The sequence below is a fragment of the Silurus meridionalis genome, chromosome 14, assembly GCF_014805685.1.
Source record: "Silurus meridionalis isolate SWU-2019-XX chromosome 14, ASM1480568v1, whole genome shotgun sequence".
Taxonomy (NCBI): domain Eukaryota; kingdom Metazoa; phylum Chordata; class Actinopteri; order Siluriformes; family Siluridae; genus Silurus; species Silurus meridionalis.
In genome coordinates this window covers 16,930,292-16,947,466 of record NC_060897.1, presented here as the reverse complement: position 1 = coordinate 16,947,466, position 17,175 = coordinate 16,930,292, and the positions used below count along the sequence as shown (strand labels likewise).

The following is a 17,175-nucleotide window of genomic DNA, read 5'->3' as shown; positions in this document are numbered from 1 at the left end:
AAAAAAAATACTCCACATATTAAAATATTTGTTTTTAATAAAACTACTTGCTGGAGCATTTTGTATAAGTATAATTTGTAATCCAGATGAATACTTTGCAGGGCATTGCATTTTAAATGTCACATCTGAGAATTAATCCACAGCTGAAAAGTAGTATTATAAAAACAAAATGGAGACAGGTAATACAGGAGTTTCAAAATGGAAATTGGTGCTGAAGGAAGTGGAAATACAGGAGTTTAAGTTGATTGCTGACATTTCTATGATGAACATTAGTCTGAGATTAGGTGAGAAAGGTCCTGTGGGTGTTTTAGTGTAGTATAATTGCAATCCTATTGAGATTCTTGAGAATTTATTAAGAATCTCCTTTCTGTTTACATCAAGCTCAGATCAAGTGCTTAATGTGTGTAAGAAATAAATTTAGTGATATTTTTTTGTAATTCCTGAGCATTACTGAAGACAATGAGCTACCTACTACACGGACAATTTAGTGAAGCTACATTCACACTCTAAAAGGCCCAATTAAGGTCTAATGTAAATCATGACATTTTCCCAAATGCCTTGTGCTCTGCTGCTGCCAGCAGAAGTGAGGGTAGGGAGTCCACAGGACACGGGCAAGAATTGGTGTGATGTAGCTGCATTGGATGAAAAAGCTGGTAGCAATTTAGTCAAATTGTAATGCTCTGATTGCAGCCTTGCCAGATGGCCCAATTAAATTCATTAGAATTATGGGTATGGGAGGGAGCAATTAGGTAGTGGCTGGGTGGAGACAGAGAAGATGAGAAGGACAGAGCAGATACGAGAGAATGTCTCGGCCCATGAAAACACTGGCTTAAATAAATAACCACACAAAGCACTTTTTGTACCATTTTTGTAATTATTGATCAATAGTCAGAGAATAAATACAAAATATTTGGACCGGCAATTCTGAATCTGAATCAACATAGAATTAGTTGGTCAGTTGACATCCTAAGGCTTAATAATGGATCTGATAATGATAAATCAGATATTCTTTTTAAAGAATTAAAAGGTCATCATATAGCAGACTAAACCCCAGACTAGTTAGAAGTGATCTAGAGAAACATGCAAAGAGCACAAGCTGGCTTTGAGGGAATTCAATAAAATCCTGCTCTACTACAACATGCATTCTTTAAGACATGTGGTAATTCAAATCAAGCCTGGCAGAAATCAGCATGTTTTTCTTAACAAATAATCTTACAACAAATGGCAAATTAAAAGCTTACTAAAAATAGATTGAATTCAGCATCCAAAACTCATGAGTAATCCTATATTATAGTTGCAAAACAATGGAAAAACAATAGTTCTTATTGTTATGCATTCAAACCCCATAAAAAGGGGTTGAGTAAAAAACACAAAGCAGGAGAGGGCCAATTCTGGAAAAATACCCTGGCAGAGTGTACATGCCATAGGGGGTAGATGATTAGGACCTGCTCTCATTTGCAAGAGCCTGAGGTATGTGGCTTCTCTCCAGGATAAAATAAATAGGGCGCTGCAGTCACACATTTCCTTGCTGATTATGCTATTAAGCACCAATTCAGCATGTCAGTGGGTTTTGTTCCACATGATCAAATTGATAACTGTATATAGCTGCCTCCACACACAATCTTCTTCTTTTTCCTCTTTCAGCTGCTCCCATTAGGGGCGCCACAGCAGACCATCCATCTCCACACTACCCCATCTTCTACATCTGCCTCTTTAAACCAACTACCTGCATGTCTTTCCTCACCACATACATGAACCTCCTCTTGTGGTCTTCCTCTTTACCTCCTTCCTGGTGGCTCCATCTTCAGCATTCTCCTACCAACATACCTCATGTCTCCATGCACATGTCCAAACCATTTCAATCAGGCCTTTACAGTTTAAACCCACCTCCAATGTTCCTGGACTTACTCCCTTTCCACTTGGTCTCCTAAACACACAACATATTTACCTTTCTTCTCTCCATCATATCAGCAGCCTCCACACAATATGAGGAACCAAATAAACCTTTGCTTAGGTGGAATCTGCAAGGCAGGGCTTACATTTCCTAATTAAGTTACATTTCCTGATGTGTCAGAAAAAACTGTGTTAAATCTTAACGGAATAAATTTCCATTTAGATTATGTGCTCATTATTTTCTGATGCTCATTTCTAGTTTTTCTCCCGAAGCCGTGCAGCTCAGAACACAGGTGAGGTGCGTTTTTTCGTTTCCGTTCGGAAATTTTATTGGTCTAATGTTATGTTGCTCAGTTTTTTGGCTTGAAGTTTGTGAAAACAGGAAAAACCCAGACAAATCCATAAATTAGCTGCTTCGTTGTTTAAGCCACTGGGTTCAAAATGTGGGAAAAAAGTAGCGGCTTATAGTCTGAAAAATACGGTAAGTTACAAGAATGTGATTGAAGTACAAATGGACAAAATGTGTCCAGATAGGTAAAACTGTAGTGCAGACAGGTTTGTGACTACAGTTCTTGCAAAACTCCTACCTCCTTCAGAGTTAAAATAAAAAAAAAAAACCTCTTATCTTGGAGGCTAATGTCACTTCAAAAGTCCCTATCACACCACTTCTAGCATGCATTGGAGCCAGATAGGCAGTGTAGTATCAGCCATTGTTGTATATTTAATAGCAAGTGCATCTAAATGTAGCCAAGTTCAGTGAGATGTAAATCCATGCTTATTTTTCAAAATTGGTCAGAACAATAATAATGTTAGGTATTAAACACTAGCCATGTTTTAATAGGAGGAGATCTGAAAGAAACCTCAAGTTCTGAGAAATGCTCAGTTTGAATTTATACCTTGCAATATATTCTTTAGTCTGTTGCATAGTCTTATGCTTTGGCTGCCCAGAAAGCTTACTGCCTGAGATGAAATGATATTCTCCTTATCTCAAACATTGAACTGTACATTTCCACTCTGATATTAAAACACCTGTACTGTAAATGTTTAATGGTGTTTGCACACCGCTATTTGCACTAACCATATTACTTGCCTACTTGCATTTTCTAATTGCTTCTAAACATGGTTGATGTAAATATTTAAAATGTGATTGGTTTATTTATAAAAAAGTGTGCACACCTACTGTAAGCAAGCAAAAAAAAAAAGTTTTTTCCTTTGCTTTTTTGGTTGAAACATTTCTATTGGTATTTTACTTGAATTTTGTTGGTTGCTACATCACATCAAAAATGGAAAAGATGACGATTTAACACGGTTCTACCACAAAGATCTGCATGTTTATGGGGGTATGTAAACATTTATACCAACTGTAGTTATCTAGTTAGGTGCATTAATACTGACAGGGAAATGAATGAGAATAAAAAACCCAGAGTCATACTTAAACTATATCAACAGTAGTTTGTGGACACCTGACCACAAGATTCGTATGTGCTTTTTGAACATTCCATATCACATTTAGTACCCAATTGCTGTTGTAACAAATTCCACTCTTCCACTAGATTTTGGAGTGTGCTTGTGGAGATTTGTGCTCATTTAGTGTAACTAAATGAGCACAAATCTCCACAAGCACACTCCAAAATCTAGTGGAAGAGTGGAATTTGTTACAACAAATTCCACTCTTAGCTAGCTTGCTAGTAAATTCAGATAATGATGTAGAGTTAAGAGGCCTGGGGTACAGTCAGCATTTCAACTCATCCCAAAGGTGTTCAGTAGGGTTGAGGTAAGAACTTACAAAGATCTTACAAATTAACACATGTAAATCATATCTTCAAGGAGATTTGTGCACAGGGGCATTGTCATGCTGGAACAGGTTTGGCTTTTCTAGTTCAAGTGAAGGGAAATTTACTTCTAATTTATATCATATCATATTGTGTGCCTCCAACGTTGTGGTAACAATTTGGGGAAGATGTACATATTACTGGTAAAGTCAGGTGTCCCGATTCTTTTGTCAATACTGAGTTTATGTAAGCATAGTCTATCCTCTGCTGATAGAGTATATAGTGGGTTATGTTTGCCCCAAACACAGCTTATATATGGGTGTGCTTTATAGTCCGGAAATTACGGTAGTTGTTTTTTAATTAAAGGAACACCTTTACAAATTTAAGTGCAGTTGCATTTTGCAAGTTTTGAGATGGGCTTGCACGGGGTATTTATTCCTAGCCAGTTTATCTATCACATTAACATTCACACAGTTAAATTTGATCTGACTGTGTTTGACCTCATATACTGTACCTACTTACATTTAAACAGGTGGTAATTTTTAAGGAATATCATTAGCGTTATAAACTACCGTAATTTCCAGACTATAAAGCGCACCCAAATATAAGCTGCATCCACTGAATCTGACAAAGATTTTTATTTAAACATAAATAAGCCGCACCTGTCTACACTGAAACTAATGAAACATGTTGTGGGTCCTTTAAGAGCAGAGCGGCATTTTGGGAATAGCCTGCCGCCGCATTTTTCCTGTATTACTGCATGTGTGCAAGACCGAGGAATATGTCCTTATTATTTTCTGATGCTCATTTCTAAGTTTCTTTGACTAACCCGTAACGCTGTTGCCAAGAAAAATAAAAAAGCACGAGTTTTGGAAACCTGTCTGTGCTTATATGATTTCTGTTGCAACTGGAGTTAGTGAGCTCTCCCTTCACCCAGACTCAACGCGTTATAACGGCTTGTATCTAAACAGTAGCCTATCAAGAAAGTCATTGTTCGCTGTCTTCCTCCTTCCTTTCACAACAGAATCTCTCAGGAGTTTTTCTTTGGCATCGTCGTGCGTTAAAAAAAAAACTTTTTTCCTCCCGATGCCGTGCAGCTCAGAACACAGGTGAGGTGCGTTTTTTCGTTTCTGTTTGGAAATTTCATTGGTCTAATATTATGGGGTTCAGTTTTTTGGCTTGAAGTTTGTGAAACCGGGAAAAACCCAGGAAAAATTCATAAATAAGCCGCTTCGTTGTTTAAGCCGCAGGGTTCAAAACGTGGGAAAAAAGTAGCGCCTTAGTCTGAAAAATACGGTGCGTAAAAAAAATAATCATATTCTATCTACAGATAAAACAAACTAAGAACCATTGATAACTTGTTTACTCATTTTCATAGATTAAAAAATAACTTTGTTTACTTCAGGGGCAAAGAAAGCAAGCAAAAAAACCCAACAACTTTACAGTCCATGACTTGTGATTAATGTGAATTAATGCGAAAAAAAAAACTCCTGTTATAATGTTATTTATGATAATGAGAGAAATCGCAAATGGAGATTTACAGTAAGCGCACGTCTTGTGCGGTGACAATTTTCTTCCCAGTCCCAGTTAATTTCCAACCCTGGTGCAACATTAACAATGTCACAATGATGCAATGTAACAGAACAACAATTATGTAGTATAAAGATATAAATATTATTAACTGACCTCATCATGCTTGCACAGGTTTAATGATGAGTTTCTATAAGTCGCCAGTTCCGATGCCTCGTGCAAACACATCTTACACTGTTGCAATTGAAGTCAATATGGTCGCTTAAATTTGGCCAGTGGTTTGTTTCATAAGAAATCAACGGCACTTTGCTGAGTCTGCATCATTCGCGTCTGGCTAATCTGTACTCCAGACCCCAAGGCCCCATTATTATACATATATCTGATCTTTTTTTTAATAAACATTGGGGTGAGTAACTGATAGAATTTCTATTTAATGTTCATTAAAACATCTTAATAGGGGCTTATAGCCATAAATTTCATTTATCAGTAGGGGGACAATAAATCTAAAATTTCTCATGAGCAATTTTTGAAGGGGACACAAATAATACAGTCAAATTGTACTGATAAAGACACAGTGTACCCACCAGTGTAGTTACAGTTACTCGTTACTTTATTCAAAAAGTAACTCAGTTACTTTGTTGATTATTTACACCAAAAAGTAATGCGTCACTGTTAAAAGTTTTTAAGTTACTTTTTAGTTACTTTTTTTTAAGAACGTTCTTTAATGTTCCTATTAATGCCCTTTTATGCGTTATGGTTTATACAAACACAAAACTGACTTAAACACAAAGTAATTTTTAAACATTATTTCATTTAAGTCAGACCAGCACAAACTGAATATATCACAAGGATTTCTGAAATAAAACAAAACAAGCTGAATAATATATTCACAATCAAAAACTTCTGACTTCTGCATCATAAAAGCTGTTGTGTTAAGCTCTTAAAAATGTCTCTTTCACAGCTTAATTATGAAAACTATCAACAATGTAGAACAGAACACCGGGTTAGCTGTTAGCTTCGTTGAGGCATGGAGTTTCTGGAGGAGCTTCGACAGTTTGGAGGTGCTGTTTAGATACGACCTTCCAACCAGAAAGACAGCTTACATTTGACTAAAACATTTTTGTCTTCATACTCAACTAAAGTGAAATAATGAGCATATTTCCACTTTGTTCTACACTTCAGACGAAATTAATTCATTTAAAAAAGTAACGGGTAACGCACCATACGGTAACAGTAACGGAGTTACTTTAATTAAAAAGTAACGCGTTACAGTATTAGTTACAGTCAAAAGTAACTTCGTTACAGTAACGCGTTACTGCCCAACACTGGTCCCCAAAGTGAAACACTTTGCTTTTATCATTATTATTGTAGCATGGAGACTGCGTCATTATGGTTATTCTCAAAGTTTTTCTCAGGTTCAATGACAAAGCAAAACAAGGAATTATAAAAAGGTTTAAAAAGTTTTATTTAAAATTAAGACACTGAAGAACAGAATAGAAATTGATTATACAAAAAAATACAGTGGGGTCAGTTCGGACGTAGCACAGTGCTCATTTAGTAAATGCACAGATAAACAATATGCTAATTGTGTCCGTTAATGTTAAGTTAACATTATACCAAGTCTAATATAGCCGCAAATATAGCAGATTCATAGAAAATTACATCGGTAATCGGCATTTTTGCCACAACTAATTTATGAATGAGTCTGCATCAACGAGATTAAAGAGAATCGCTTTATTTAAAGTGAATAAAATCCCCTAGTTAATGGAGTTGAACATAAATTGAGCCACAGTCACACACCTGACTCGTGTGTGTAGAGAAGGTGAGATGAACTGGGTCAAACCACTGTGAGGAAGGGGAGGGGGAACTCAACTGTTTCTAAATGCATTTTTTTCGTTTTTTTTTTCTACTTACAAAATTATTTAGGTATACATACATATATTGTTCACAATAGAGAGTGCGATATTTTTCAAATAATTTTTTTTTGGGTGGACAACCCTCGGATGGGGGGGCCGAGATTTACGTCCATGTACGGGCTGGTTTCCGAATCATAACGTGTTGTGCACAAAACAGGGAACAGAAATCTCTCTTTTTTTAAAACTGGGTGATCAGCTCAGCTTAGATTGGTCTTTTCTTTTTCAAGTTTTTCTTTACCTGTTTGATATCCCCCCCCCTTGCTTAATAATCCGGAAATTACGGTACTTTAAAAAGTAGAAGTATACAACAAACTATTCATTTACATTTACTCATGTTACTGTAAACTATTCATTTACAGTAACATGAGTAAATGTAATTCATTACTTTCCACATCTGTTCCTTACATTGGAAATATTATTTCAATCTGGGTATTATAATTATTTTGCAGATAGATTAAGTTGCGAACAAAGTCATGAAAACTTGCTCACATACCAAACCTTTTTACACGCTCATGTCTGACAAGTCCAGCACATGATTATTTTTTTTTTAACGAGCTTACCAGCAGTAAAACCTACAGTTTACCGGCAACATCAATTCTGAAGCCCACTGGAACCACCTGCAGTGACTTGCATATGCATTCACTCCCACCCCAAACATTAACACATCTTACAACTATTAGAACAAGGAAACAAAAAAAAGATGATTTAAACTCATTGATTCACACAAACTAACATGTTTAACTGAAAATAAGTATAGCACAGGGACAGTGAGGTTACAGTGTTAATGTGTGAACACCAGAAGGTCACACAGCTTGTCAACAGATTATACAGCTCTTCTCATCTATAGACAAACAAGCACATGGTACAATCTTTAGTCTAACCCCAACACTTTGACACATGGTCCACTATCAGCTATGCAAGCTGCAACATTCCTCAGCGTGGGGCTACTGCACTGGCACAAGCTTGCTGGCAAAGAAATAACACACTGCTCCTCAAGCTCAATGTCCTTTTTAGTGCTTTGTGGTAATGTTTGTTTTGTTAATGGCACAATACATCCATCAGTATGAACATCAACACTGGCGAACACTCATAAACCTTTCTAAAAAGTTAACAAGGCTTATCTATGTGATTTTAACAACACTGCACAGTGTTCACGGGGATTTCATTGTGTTACATAAGTGTATGTATCTGCCGACCAAAGACAAAGAGGAAATTTGAGAATGTGGGTTGCTGCCAAAAAAAGAGCATTTGGATTCATTTAATGTAAACACCTATTTCTTAGCCAAACAATGAGTCCAAGAGACACATTCAATCTGGGAACTTTGTTCAGTAAATACCTCTAGTCATCAGCAAAAACCATGGTAAAGGAGATAGGCCTCCATGTTCCCTATGTGAAGATGGAGCCTCCCCCCCCCCCATTTTTTTTACACACCTACTGCACATGTGTGAGAGGAGCCTCAGTGGGCAGCGTCCTCCTCCTCCCTACTGTCTTAAAGAGCAGAACCACACAATTGCTACCATAGCAGTAACACTAGAGTATAAACACCACATTTTACTTCTTCCCTCTCTATAATCCTGCCCAGTGTTGCTTCCCACTTCACTTATTCTGTGTGTGTGTGTGTGTGTGTGTGTGTGTGAGTGTGTTTACAGCAGCTCTCAGAGGTACAGACACACCAGTGCAGCGTCCTGGAAGCCCAACCCATTTTAGAAAAGCAATTTCCAGGCCTTGCCAATGGAAAAATTTTCAAGAGTCATAATTTACTTTACAAACAAAGATTTTCAAACCATTGAAGACAAAAATACAAAAACCTGATTTGAATTACAACATACAGTACCACCCAAATGTCTGGACTCACCTTATCCTTTAATAGTTTTCCTTTATTTTTATTATTTTCAACATTATACATTAATACGAAAGATATCCAAACTGTGAAAAAACATGTATGGAATTTCCTTTTAGGAACTCGAGCTGCGTCGAAAAACGCCTTGCGTTGTTCACGCTCTGAATCACGTGTAAAATCTGGCCAAAAGGCAGTCGTGACGTCATTGGCGGGAGACGTCGCGCAAACCAGGGAGCTACAAAATGGGCCCGTAACTTTCCCCCGCATTCGCTATACGCAAATATAGTAGGGTTTAGGCTATGGTAGGGTTCAGGCTATGTGGCTATGGGGAGATGCCCAAGGTTGAAGAGATGCTAGCTGGCTATCTCTCCCAGGTGTTGCATCGCTAAAGGCTCCGGTGTTGCCTATTAAGCCGTTGACAAGTCACATCTTTCATGGCACATAAACTGCCTGGAGATGATGGCTGTGTTCTTGGCACTGGAACACTCCCACCGAGACCTGAGCGGTTGCCACGTGTTGGTCCGTACGGACAACATGTCAGTGGTCTCATACATCAAGCACCACTGGGTCTCCAGTCTTGCGACTCGGGAGACTTTCAGAGCTCCCTCCACGAGAAGGTTGTATGCTTCTAAATGGCATCTGTTGGCCACGTGGTTGAACCGAGTTAACTGCCCGGTTGGTTTAGTTCTGGAGTTCATGCAGGAACAGTTTGCCGCAGGGTTGGCTCCGTCAACCCTGAAGGTTTATGTGTCAGCTATCGCGGTTTATTGTACCCCGCCAGTCAGGGCGGTCACTGGGAAAGCCCCCCCTCATGACACGTTTCCTACGCGCCACCTGGAGGCTGAGGCCTGGGACACAACCCAGAGTGCCTGTGTGGGACTTGGCCATTGTGCTGGCGGCTCTATCTAACCCCGCCTTTGAGCCCTTAGGTATTTGTCAGTTAAGACCGCTTTTCTCCTGAAAATCTCCTCCCTTAAGAGGTTCGGGGACTTACAGGCTCTTTCCATGGCCCCGTCTCTCCTGGAGTTTGCCCCCGGCATGGCCAGTGCTATCCCTTACCCCAAACCAAGGTTTGTGCCTAAGGTCCCTGCGGTTCCCTCACGACTTGTCGTTTTGCAGGCATTCTGCCCTCCTTCTTACCTAGCCCCTAACCAGAAAAAGATAAATCGACTGTGTCCAGTGCTTGCACAGTTCCATGGAGAAAGTCAGAGCAGCTGTTCGTCTGCTATGGCCCTTACAGAAAAGGTTACCCGGCTAATAAGCAGACGCTCAGTAGATGGATTGTGGATGCCATTTGTCTGTGTTATGAGTGCTCTGGTCTTCCCACTCCTTTTGGAGTTAAGGCTAATTTGAAGAGCTCAGTTTTAACCTTTTTTTAGACACCCAGCTGTTGTATGTTGCACTCGTTCCCTTTACGGCCTGATCCGCTGGAGTGTTGCTCCAGGACATTTGTAACACTGCAGGCTGGTCCACACCGCTGACCTTTTGCAGTTTCTACGACTTCGACATCAGAGCCACTCCCAGATCATCTGTCCTGCATGCAGGTTGTGCTCAGACACACTAGGCAGGGACTGGTCAGTATGGCGTGACTGGACACTCGTTCCCAAAGCGTTTCCGACCCAGCTCAAGTTCCTGAAAGGGAACGTCACTAGGTTACGTATGTAACCCTAGTTCCCTTGGCTGCTGACGTTGAAATATGTCTGACACTTGAACTTAGAGAAGCATTTATGTGGGTTTTGAGGTGCTGTAAATTGCCAGTTTCTGAGCCTGCTAATTTTAATAAACTTATCCTCTGCAGCAGATGAAGCTCTTGGACTACTTTTTATAGGGTGGTCCTTATGAGAGCCTGTTTTATCATATAATTTGATGGTTTTGGAGACTGAATATTTCTTTGCCATAATATGGATGTGTACAATAGTTGCAGTAGAACTAATATTGTCTCTGTACACTATTAGTGTAGTAGCACTAATATTGTCTCAAACACACCTCTAGGTTATATAAGAGCTATTTGTCTAGGAAAGAAAGTGATGGAGTACTGTATTAGATGACTTGGTCACAATCAAAATCCAATTGAAATGGTTTGAGAGTGAAGGCAAAGCAACCAACAGGCACTCAACACCTCTGGGAACTCCTTAAGATTGTTGGAAAACCATTCCAGGTGGCTCACAGATAAGGCTGACTGAGAGAATACCATGAGTATGCAAAGCTGTCATCAAAGCTAAATGGAGCTACTTCGGACAATCTGAAGTATAAAACATGTTCTGGGTTGTTTAACACTATTTTGTTTACTACATAATTCCATACATGTTCTTTCATACGTGGGTTTCTTTTAATGTCATCAGTATTAACGTACAATGTTGAAAATAGGAGGAAAAACTGAAGGAGAAGGTGTATCCAGACTTTTGACTGGTAATATATAAACTTTTAGCTCTGATAACTTTCTATATAAAATGTCTTGTGTTTTATTTGAGTTAAAAGATTAATTTGTAACTAAAATAGTTTGAATTTGTACAGAGAATAATCATACGATTAGCTCAAAAGTCAAAAGCTGTTGTTACCCATATTGTATTTGTTTCTATGTCAGATACCATCCATAAATCTCTCCATTTATTTTCAGAGCTCGGGTGGATGTGATTTCACATACCAGAGATATAGAGCAGCAATAGAGCAGAAATCATAGAGCAGTGAACATTGTATCTGTTTTTGGTAAAACTCACCCATTTGAGGTGGCTAAAGACATAGAGCTTAGAGAGGAGTTCAACTTCCTGTAATCCCACAGCCGCACCTCCTGCTGCCGATTCTGAACCATACACACACACAAAATGGTACACAAAATTTACGGTTCAGTTCGGTATGTACCTCGTTTTTAAGTTACGGTTCAGTTCAATTTCGTTAGGAGGAAAATATGCTACACAGAAAATTGCTTGGCGTTTTTTTTACGCAGTTTATTATTATTAACATTTGTACACATCTACAGTTCACATTTTTTAAACTAATTTTAAATAAAATGACTGCTTTTTAAATTATATATAAAAGAATATTTAATAATATTGTACAAAAATACATCCGGTGATCCTCTATCCAGACTCTGATTGCTCTATCTGTATGGCATGGTGACTTGTCCTGTTACAAAATCAAATCCTTTGAGTTGGGGAAAATTGTCTTAGCAGAAGAAAGCAAATGTTCTTCTAGAACAACCCTGTACTTGGCTTGATTCATGCACCCATCCCAAAGACAAATCTGTCCAATTCCAGCCTTGCTGAAGCACCCCCCATCATCACTGACCCTTCTCCATATTTTACAGTTGGTGCAAGACACTGTGGGTTGTAGGATTCTCCAGGTCTCCGTCTAACTCCATGAGCAGTTCTTTTTTAAACTTTTTTTCCCATTAAATAGGATTGGATTCAGGTGATCACCAAATCAGTATCTCATTGAGCAGAATGACATGGAATGCTTGTTATGCTGATTTAATAGTAAATTGCAGTGGTCTCTTATTTTTTTTCCATATGTATGTATGTATGTATGTATGTAATATGTATATATATATATATATATATATATATATATATATATATATATATATATATATATATATATATACAGAGAGAGAGAGAGAGAGAGAGAGAGAGAGAGAGAGAGAGAGAGAGCACATATTACCTGATTGAACCCAGTAGTGATGATGTAGTCATCTTTCACCCACAGTAAACGCGAATCCTTGTTGCTATAAAGAACCTGAGCGCACTGTAGAGAGAAAATTAACAATATTATTTTTATGCCATAAATCTTTAGAAAATGCTATACATTTAATTGTGCAGTAATTTTATTTAGTTAAATACGGTGTCACATGATAACATGGAAGAAACACAGGACAAAAAGCTTTAGGGACAGATCTATCAGTTTACAAAGGAGAAAAGTGTTTAACAATGCTTTCTGGTGTTGGACACTAAAAACAAATGGCTCTTGGTCATATTAAGTTACTGTTTTAATTAAAACTCACATTTCTACCGGGGAAAAGCACAATCTAAAACACTGTGCACTAACAACTTCTGAATTCAATAAAATTAATTTGATCAAGGTGCCTGTGTGTGAGAAGTCATGATCATTTTAACATTACAACATCAACGTCAGATGTCAGACTTCTCATAGAGCTTAGCTTGAATACTGAACTAAAAATGTGTGTTAGATGACATTTTGCGTGGAAAACAAATTAGATAACAATAAAAAAAAAAAACTATGATAGAAATACAAGATGCAAAGCCATGATCAATAACTGTTGATGATAGCAACCATGATAATAATGAAATCTGAATACTGAGCAAGTGATATTAACATTTTATTTTATGAAGAACATGCTTTTTGTCCCTTAACCGATGGCTTTTTTTAATCTGGGGTCATTCCAATGTCTTTTAAATTGTGAATAATTGCATTTTAAAACAACATTAGGAAAATAATGTGTGTGTGTGTGTGTGTTTATGTGAAAAGAAAAAATTGAATAAGAATGGGACAGTTACTGTAATGTTCAAACAATAATTTAGGCCATGCACTTGACCATTTCATAGTAACACAGATAGCATCATATTATTATTTGTATTTTCTACACAATATGGAAAATCTCAGTCACTGCACTATTATGTTCTTCTATATATGGACATTTACTGATGTACAGAACACAACCTATATTACCTCCAGTCCCAGGTCTGCAAAGAAAAACATCTTGGACCACAATTTGGAGGGAAATATTTGGGGGCTTTTGAAAGGGCTTAATGCAACAACAAGAAACTCAATCTCACTATGTAAATTATGCCCAAAGAGAAAGTGGGAAGGTGTGTCGATATGGGTACTATCAGTTTGCAGCATGCATCATTAACAAATCCTCAGCTTTTTCCATAAGATGTCAAAGTGCTCTAGGAATTGACGAATAAAAAAAAAAAAAAAAGAACAGAACAGAAATAAATCAACTCTGTTTATCTCTCTCCATTCTCCTGGTGTAAAATTCCATGCTTGATCACCATTTTCTGATATCCTGCCATTACTGGATATGGGACAAATTCTGGCTGATGACAGGATATGTTTAGTACCATGCTGATGGTTTATTGTCAGGAAAGGTCCTGAATTTTAGAGGGGTAATTATCTTTCTCTAAACAAAGACATATCCTTGAATATGAAAATATGTTTTTTGAAAAACCCTGGGGTCCAATAGGACCAAAGGTTTCACAGGCACCATAGAGTTTCTATGTAACATGAGGTTTGTTGGCCTCATATCTCAAAATCTGGGCCGTCATTTTTATGGGCAGGCTGTCACTGACCCAGAAGTAGGGGGAGGAAAAACGCATGACATGGTAGCAGAGCTGAATAATAAGAACAAGCTGATCTACTGCTATGGTCACTCCAGTGTGGGGTTAGAGTAATATAATAGAAGAAAAAGAGGGAAAAACAAATAAGAGGGGAATAGGACACATCATGTGTGTTCATTAAAAGTGTGATAATGCAGGCCTTCTTTTTTTCCAAACAGTAAATATACTATACATACATGTGAAAAGTATTTTATAGCACCACACAGCCATTTAATCAAATGATGGTAAAATTGATATGAAGGAGGGTGTGTGTGTGTGTGTGTGTGTGTGTGTGTGTGTGCATGTGTGTGTGTGTGTGTGTGCGTGTGTGCATGTCCTTACAAAAGGACAATTCAATAAAAAAGCAAGGATTATACACCGACCAGGCATAACATTCTAACATATATTCATCATGGCACATGTTAGTGGGTGGGATATATTAGGCAGCAAATGAACATTCAGGATGTATGGAATATAATTCAGGAAGCATAAGGATTTGAGCAAATTTAACAAGGGCCAAATTGTGATGGCTAGACAACTGGATCAGAGCATCTCCAAAAAGTGGTCCAAGGAAGGAACAGTGGTGAACCGGCGACAGGGTCGTGGGCGGCATTGGCTGATTGATGCACGTGGCGAGCGAAGGCTGACCCGACAGGTCAGGACTGTTTTGGCAGCAAAAGGGGGACTAATACAATATTAGGAAGGTGGTCAAAATGTTATGCCTGGTCTGTGTATTCCAAAATGTTAATAATATATAAAAAAAATTATAAAGTGTGACCCTGATACACCATATGTGTATGTATCAAAAGTATTAGGACAATTGTATAGGATTTCTTTGGATGTGGAAACATACAAATCCCCTATTAATTAAACTAGGAGACCCAAAACTGTTCCAGCATGACAATGCCCAGTGCACAAAGCAAGCTAAATGAAGATCTGCTTTACATGATTTGAAGTGGACAATATTGAATGGCATCCTATAAAGCTCTGACTACAAAACCTTACACATTTGGGATGAATTTGAATGCTGACTACACCCCAGGCCTCCTCAACCTATATCAGTCCTTGTGGCTGGATGAGCACAGATTTCCACAAGCACACTTCAAAGTGGAGCATCTTCCCAGAAAAGTGGTGGTTATTACAACAGCAAATTGAGACTAAACATTGAATGGAATGCTTAGAAAAACACGAATCTCAAATGGTCAAACTTTTGTCCATATAGTATATATTGACCCAGAAACAAACTAAAAAAGAAAACAAAAAAACAAGTCCCTATTACAAAGATCTATCATTGTGTGCAGTAAAATGTCACAAACATTAACAATAATGCTGATGCTCTGACCATTAAATATTTCAGTGATGAGAAAAGGCTTCATTACAGACAGCTAAAATATAGCATGAACATGTTTATCAATTGCATTATGTCTCTTCTATTTAGTCATATTCTGTTTACACTTCTATCAAAAATATACATATTTTCAAACTATTTACTTAACAATTGTGCAAACCATGGCTATTAAAATCATACATCTCTCTGATTGGAAGGCAGAATACTGATGTGATCGATTGAATGATGAAGCAGAGAACTGTGATGCTCTTTGTTTATTCAGGGTTGAGAGGGAGTTTGGGTGGAGAGCTGAACCTCATGCTTTGGAACCAGTTAGAACTGATTTCAGAAGAATGGAATCTTATCTTTTCTCTCCCTCTCTCTGGAGGAGTGTTGCCACATGCCACTCTTTCAAAAATCAGGCATGGAGAGTTACTCTGATCCACTGCTTCAACCAGACTTAATTACATGAACCAACACTAGAACATAATGCTGGACAATATGAGCTGTTCTCTGTAAAATGACCTAATTGCAGCCAGTTTGAGACTCACTTGCACTTAGCCTTTTCGGGTCCAAAGAACATGATAAAGAATGTTTCAAATCTGTACACACCCAGCACACAAACCTCTAAACTGAGCAGACCTCATCAAAATGTCACCTAATATGTGTTTCTCTAGAGCCCTTGATCAAAGCGACTGGGAAGCAATCAGAACTACAAAGGTTTTGTTCGCATACAAAGAGTAATTTGTTTCACATAATCATTTCAAAAATTTCCAAATGTTTAATATAAGATGCCATTTGTCCATGGTGCACAGACCAACATCACGAATAAACATCATATCTATGAAAGCAGTGAATCGGCTGAGTGAAGCTTTCAGTTATAAGTCCTTTAGAAGACAACAGGCCACTGATGAAGGTCATTTGTTTGATTAGATAGAACCTCAAAAGAATGATAGAACAACCCAGAAAAAGAGAAGGAGCTAAACATGAAACAAAAAACACATTACTATTTCAATTCCATCTCTGAACTCATTTCAGTTTTCTGCCCGGTGAAAGAATCAAATTTTCAAATTCTTGCAAAGTTCCTCAGAATCCTCGAACTGAAAATTTGTCAAATTTCACAATGCAGAAAGCTGCTATCTTCATATGTACACATTTAAATATGATTTTATGAATTTCTTTGTAAAAAAAAAAAAAAAGAGCCTACAGCCGCTCTACTCTGCCCTCAGCATGTCTTAAAAGAGGACTGGGCTCGAAAGACTCTACAGCTTATCAAAATAAGATGATCAGTCAGAAGCACTTTATTTCAGCTGTTACATTCAACCTAGAGCAATACCTTAATCAAACACACAACAGCACTGAACACAGCAGTATAAAAAAAAACATTATTCAGATTCATGTATTGCTTTCTCGTTATTTTTCCGAAAGCATTGTGGCCTGAGCACACCAGGGCATGCAGCATTTATTATTTCTGTGTTTATATGTGTCACATATCATGACATTTTACATAAATGTACACACAAGTAAATAGATTTTTTTTATTTGATCATTGTTATTGTTATT

The 17,175-nt window shown here is 37.8% G+C and overlaps 1 protein-coding gene across 2 annotated transcripts in view; it reads right to left on the bottom strand.

Moving 5' to 3' along the window:
- Window positions 1-17,175, bottom strand: part of coro7 (coronin 7) — a 133,476-nt gene that overhangs the window by 60,905 nt on the left and 55,396 nt on the right. For both annotated transcript variants that reach the window (XM_046865617.1, XM_046865614.1), the window contains exons 8-9: window positions 12,610-12,693; window positions 11,670-11,752 (exon numbers count right to left, since the gene is read on the bottom strand). In XM_046865617.1, coding sequence (XP_046721573.1) covers window positions 11,670-11,752; window positions 12,610-12,693 — 167 coding nt within the window. The remainder of the gene's footprint in view (window positions 1-11,669; window positions 11,753-12,609; window positions 12,694-17,175) is intronic.